Here is a 6,520-nt window from a genome sequence, read left to right on the forward strand (position 1 = left end):
GGGCGCGTGTGCGTGCATGCCCAAGATCCCGAGAGGAGAATGGAGGAGAAGGGATTGCGGCGTGACCATCCCCCCTGGGGGTGATTTCTCACTTTCTGTCTGTCTGTCTCTCTCTGTCTGATGAGCACACACGCCCTATAGCAAAAAAAAAAAATGTATGTGCTTTAGTCTATTTTAGTTTATTTCTCTGTCACAGTGTTGCCATTTTCTATTTTATAGCAATGATAACCTATCTCCATAGTATTACAATGCCATGATTAGAATGAAAAAGCATGCCTTCAGTTTGGTCCTTTAAAATAACATGTTTATATATGCAATAATTACAATTTTCACAACCATCTGTAAAATTAGCCCACTAGCAGGGCTGGCAGGTGGTGCAGTGGTTAAGGTGCTGGACTCCCACATGGCCAACCACAGTTCAAGTCCCAGACCTGGTAGCTTGCTTTCTCACTTTCCCTCTCTCTCTGTCTCTCTCTCTCTAGTCACGTTGGAAAAAATAATAATAACAAGTAAAAGAAAATAAATCTTTTTAAAAATTAGCCAAATAGTAATCAAGACTCAGAGTCAATGCCCAGTGAACAGAGGAAAGTAACCTAAAACTCGTGTCTTCCAGCTCTGACTCCCGGCTCTCTCCTTACTTCCTACTAAATAAGGAATTATTAACTTTTTAATTATTGCTTTTATAAAGAGTCCTTCCAAAAGATCTAATCTCTTAACGTATTCTTAATTGACACCAGAGAGAGAGAGAGCGAGAGTGGGAGGAGCGAGAAAGCATTCTGTGTGGGCGAGGTCAGACTGCGATCCCTTCTCGGACCACGATCCCTTCTCCTCCGCTGTCGGAATCTGGGGTGTGCACACACAAGCCTGCCATGTACTGCAGGCCAGCGGGACTGGGATTTGAACTGCTTGGTCAGCCATGTGCACTGTGTGCCCTCGGCACTTCTTTCCCTCTTCGAACTTGTTTGGATATTCGCATCAAAACCAGCCCTGTCTTAGTGTCCTGTACACCCGCAGTGAACAACATCTCCCTTTTCAAGAAAGTTGGTTTTATCTCCTTTTTTAAGAATAGATTTTGTGTGTTTGGTCGACCCTCATCCCGAGTCTCTTCAGACTTGCCTTCCTTGGGTTTATCTCCACCGAGCTCCACATTTTCACGCTCAGACCCTTTACTTACACTCTTGGCACTCCTGAAACACTCACTTTCAAAGAGATGGATATTTGCTGTAAGCAAATGGTCCTTGGTAGGTGTCCTGGCCACGTTTTTAATGTTTCCTAGTAGTTTATGTTCTGCAAGAAACGAACCGTGCTCCTGCAGAAACATGGTAATGTCCTTGGGCACCCGCTGGCCGCGCACTGGCTCCAGGCCCACACCCTGCGGAGCCCCGAGCGGGCCTCACGCTGTCACCCGCTGGCCGCGCACTGGCTCCAGGCCCACACCCTGCGGAGCCCCGAGCGGCCCTCCCGCTGTCTCCACCGTCTGTGCTAGCTGTTGAGGCCCTGAGCCGGATCTGTGCAGTCCGTTATAATAGCCTTGCTTTAATATATCCAAAAGTCCTTTACTTTTTTAACTGCATCAACACTTTGGACAGGTGTGTATCGCCTGCTGTTTCCACAGCAACACGACACGGAGGTTTGTTTTAGGTTCTTGTCGGATATTCAAGAATGCTGAGTAAGGGAGAAGTTCCATTTCCAGACTGGCTGGAGGCAGCTCAAGTAGGTCCATGGTGTTCAGCGCCCAGTCATCGTGGGTGTTCTCGGAATGTCAGGACATAGGTCCTCCCTCCCGCAAAATGCCAGTGCACTCTGCGTTTGGGTCGGCAGTTCGAAACTGATCTCAGAAACTCTCTCTTCTTAAGGGGAATAACTGCATTTGTTTTTTGGCCGTCTTATCAATTCTCCTAATTTAGGACATGTAACATATTCTAACTACCTCATTTAAAAAGATGAACACAATTGTTGTATTTAGGAAGAGCTTTTTAATATTTACATAAAACTTTTAAAGCCATGGTACACACATCAGTATTTAACTACAAATATTTCTTTAGTGTTAATAGAATTTTGCATATATAATAGATTTTTTATACGAATGCGCGAGTTTGCACATGATTTCCCTGAGACTTGCGAAATAGGAATTAGGGCCTGCCCGCTTACATGCGTCCGCTGTGTAAAACGCGGTTTTAGCTCGGAAGCCCCTTCCTGCCCCTGACGAGCATCGCATTGCCTTGTAGGTACGGCGCGCAGTCACTGGTCACCCTAATGTACATCATCGGGAGAGCCGTGACCACAGATCTGCAGATCTCAGAGGTAAGCACTTCACGCAGGGCGAGATGTAATGCCACCCCGGAAGCCGGTCTTGATGTAAGTAACTGGACTTGTACAGCTAGCAGTAATGTCCGCCCGAGTTAGTCTGCTCCGCTTCTGCTGGTGCTGTCACTACTGAAGGGAGTTTTCAATCACTTCATGCCTGAAAATGGAGACTGTGTGTTCACGGGGCCAGCCTCCACGCTTTTTCACCTGAGTCACTGCACGGCCTCTGCCCAGCTCCCGGTCCCCAGCTGGCTCTCCTCCGCCCCATCTTCGCTTGGCTGTGAATCACTGCTCTGCTCCCAGAGCTGACGGGGCTCTTCCCAGCTTGGAGAAGACGTTAAACCTTTAGGTGAGCACACGGAGACCTTCCTAATCTGGCCCTGCCTCACTCTCTGGCTCATTTTGTCACCTCCCACCAAGGGTCAGAAAGACAGATACTCCCAGCACTTCCTCCAGCCATACTGCACTCTTACAGATTTTCTTCCCCCTTCCTTCCTTGGAGTTTTCTTTATTTATGAACGTGTGTGTGCATATGCACACGAGAGGGAGAGGGAGACGGGGGCACACCCTCCATAGACTGGTCGTGATGCGGGTCCATCAGCTCTTGAGCACTAGTGCCTGGGCCCTGCATGTTTTAGGCTGACGGCATCAGGGATTCGAACCATGGTCACTATAGGATCCAGCTTCCCTTGAGCAGCGTGCCACAGAATGGCCCCAGATTTTCTTAAATCACTGCACTGCTTCATCCTTTCCATGTTTCCGAAGTTCCCTTCCGGGCAGAGGGAAGCAAAGCAGAGACATGCCCATGGTACATTCTGGAACACAGACCTGACTACAGCAGGACTCAGTCCTCTGGAGCTCGGGATTGCCTCCTGGGGAAGACACTCCTTCACGTCTGTTTGCAGCTGGGTGATTCCCAGTTATCTTTAAGATCCTGCTCCAACCTGCTCTTCTAGGAATTTCGTTTAAAGGCTTGGTCTCTATGCCTTGACCCTCCTGCCCCAGCTTCCCAGCTAGGACTGCAGGCGTGCACACTGTGGGACCCTTTCTGACAGGCTCTGGCTATATTGCCCAGTTCAGTCTCGAGCTTGCAGTCCTCGTGCCTCAGCCTCCCCAGTCCCTGGGGTTACAGCAGCACATGCTATGCCTGCTCTTTGGGCTGGATCAGGAATTGAACCCAGGCCTCCCATGTGGTCCCAGCCTGTGGAGCATGGTGTCTTAGTAACATGTACCCTTGTGACTCGGCCTCTAAAACTTTTTTAGTTGATAATTCATTCCTTCTGTAAGAGAGGGAAGCAGAGAGGCACCCCACAGAGTCTTCATAGTAAGAGGCCACCCCTAACCGAACCCCACCCCTAACAGAACCCCACCCCTAACCGAACCCTACCCCTAACCGAACCCTACCTCTAACCCTTCCCTACCCCTAACTCTACCCTACCCTTAACCGAACCCTACCCCTACCCCACCCAGCCTCAGCCAGCCTGCACCAGGACACGTGCACGCGTGCCATATGCACAGGGAAACTTCGCGCCTTGAACCTGGGACTTTCTCCTGTGGCTTCAGCGTCATGGAGTTTGTGTTACAACTTCCTCACTCTAGCCCAGATTTTTTTTTTTTTTGAGAGGTTTTCTACCCTACCCTTAACCGAACCCTACCCCTACCCCACCCAGCCTCAGCCAGCCTGCACCAGGACACGTGCACGCGTGCCATATGCACAGGGAAACTTCGCGCCTTGAACCTGGGACTTTCTCCTGTGGCTTCAGCGTCATGGAGTTTGTGTTACAACTTCCTCACTCTAGCCCAGATTTTTTTTTTTTTTGAGAGGTTTTTGCTTTAGGGTGTGTGTGCTTGCCAGAAAGACAGAAAGAGACAGAGAGACTGAAAGTGAGAAATCACCCCCCAGGGGAGATGGCCACACCGCAGTCCCTTCTCCTCCATTCTCCTCTCAGGATCTTGGGCACGCACACACACGCACCCGGCATGAGTTTAAGCCACCGGGTCCAGGACTTGAACAACGGTTGCCTACGTGGGAATCCAGTGATATAGCCATTACGCTAACTGCTGGTCCCCAGGAATTTTTTAAGAAACTAATTTACGCTCTTTCCTCCTTCATGTACCTGAATCATCCTATGAATATGTTTATCGGAGTGTGCACCACGGTGTGTTGTAATCAGCGTGTACACCCCGGGAGACTGTCGTGTGCTTCATGAGGACGAACACCGTACGCAGCCATATGCAGATATGAATTTAGTGCAGGCCTGTCATCCCTTGGCTTTGCTTCTCTTGAGCTGCAGTTTTGGGGGCTTTCTCCACAGGGAGCCAAGCACGGTTCTAGGCTTGTGTGACCCCTGGCCCTCGGCTGCAGAAGATCTCAAGTGGCCAGCCGCAGTTCCTATCCTCTGGTGTCTTGAAAAAAACACACATGCACATGCCCTGACCCCCATCAGAGGGAGGAATGGAGGAAAGGGACCTGGTGCGGCCAGGCCCAGGGGAAGGGGGGACCTGCACGCTCTCTCTCCATGTCTGACCATGCACAGGCCTGGGGGAAGGGGGGACCTGCACGCTCTCTCTCGCTGTCTGACCATGCACATGCCCTTTGGGATTAAAAAATACAATTATCGGAACCAGCAGTTGGCATAATGGCTATGTTGCTGGACTCCCATGTAGTCCACCGTGGTTCGAGTCTTGGACCCTGTGGCTTAAACTCATGCAGGGTATGTGTGCGGGCGTGCCCAAGATCCTGAGAGGAGAATGGAGGAAAAGGGATTGCAGCATGGCCATCCCCCCTGGAGGGTGATTTCTCGCTTTCTGTCTCTCTGTCTCTCTCTGTCTTTCTGGGGAGTGCACACGTCCTATAGCAAAAAGTCTCAAAAAGAAAAAGAAAAGAAAAAGAAAAAGAAAAAGAAAAAACCCCAACAATTATTCATTTCCCAGTGTTAAGGTTGTTTTTAAGCATATTTTTTCGAAGCTCGCCCCAGCCGTACTGTCGTCACTTCTAACGGACACAGTGGCTGTGCGCCTGGGCACAGTCGGCTGACCCCGTGTGCGAGCGCGCGATGGTCAGGGCAGGGTGACCAGCACAGCCACCGCCCCAGCCTTCCCTCTCTCCCCGGGATAAACCCCGCTGCACTCCGGGGTGCCAGAACGTTCTCTGAGGAAGCGCAGTGGGGTTGGGTGGCGCGTCCCCGCCCCTCCCTGCCCGGGCCTTCCTGGCCTCTCGTGAGCAGCTTCGCCATCGGCGTTCAGACGCGGCCAGCTCCCCGGCATCCGTGTGCGAGTGAGACCACGCAGGGTGCTGCTTTCCGTGAACGTGGCCGGATACTCAGGACCTGACCATCCCACTCTCAGATTTTCCCTGCAGAAATGGACCTAGGGCGCGTAGAGACTGGGGCTCAGAGGCTCCGCTCACACTCGCCCGAACCGGACCGCCCGCGCCCATGGGCAGCGAGGGGAGGAAGTGTAGGCTGTTCGCACGATGGAGCGCCGCCCCCGACAGAAGGGACAGGCCTGGAGGCACGGGCAGGACCTCAGGGCGATGGTGCTGAGTGAGGGCACCAGCCGTCTGGGATATGGGGCCAAGCTGGGCCAGCCCTTGCCTGAGGCGCAGGGTGGGCCTGGGCGCTGGCGGAGCTGCACCTTGATGGCACTGTGCTTCCTAAGGTGTCCCAGCCACCAGAGCTCTGGCGTGTGCAGCTGCGGAGATGCCGCTTACTGTGCATGGAGCATATCCCAGTGGCTCTGATCACACTGGCCACCAGGGCCAGGCAACATGTGGAGCAGGAAGGAGCTGTGTAAACAAGGGAAGAAAACCGGCCTCCCCAAGCAAACAAGTAAGCTCATAAAGGCCTGGAATTTGGCCCCAAGCGAAATGAAAAAAAAAAAAAAAAAAAGAGATGCAGTCAGTTATATATAGTAGCTGTTAGGAAAGAAGAACCTCCAATTCCTGAAGGAATAATCTTTGGATTTTTTGTCTGCCTGAGGCTGAGCTGTCAGGGATCCCTTGAACAGAGAGGAGAGCGCCCACAGAGCGGCCGAGAGGACCGCTCCGAATCGGCCCAGGTCGTGTCGGTCCCACCTGACGGCATCCGCTTACCTTTGCCTCTGCAGAGCCCAGTCGAGTGTGCTGTTTAATGAAGGAATGGACACATTTCATATAAATTTAGCCATCGGTAAAGTTCCGGAAGTCTACAGTCCTGATAGTTTTTTTTGTTTT

The 6,520-nt window shown here is 51.7% G+C and overlaps 1 protein-coding gene across 1 annotated transcript in view; it reads left to right on the forward strand.

Moving 5' to 3' along the window:
• LVRN (laeverin) overlaps window positions 1–6,520 on the forward strand; it is a 97,594-nt gene that overhangs the window by 85,837 nt on the left and 5,237 nt on the right. Inside the window, exon 21 of the mRNA XM_006158394.2 lies at window positions 2,229–2,304. Within this exon, the coding sequence (XP_006158456.1) occupies window positions 2,229–2,304 (76 nt within the window). The remainder of the gene's footprint in view (window positions 1–2,228; window positions 2,305–6,520) is intronic.

The sequence above is a fragment of the Tupaia chinensis genome, unplaced genomic scaffold (genome assembly GCF_000334495.1).
Source record: "Tupaia chinensis unplaced genomic scaffold, TupChi_1.0 Scaffold000591_1, whole genome shotgun sequence".
Taxonomy (NCBI): Eukaryota; Metazoa; Chordata; class Mammalia; order Scandentia; family Tupaiidae; genus Tupaia; species Tupaia belangeri.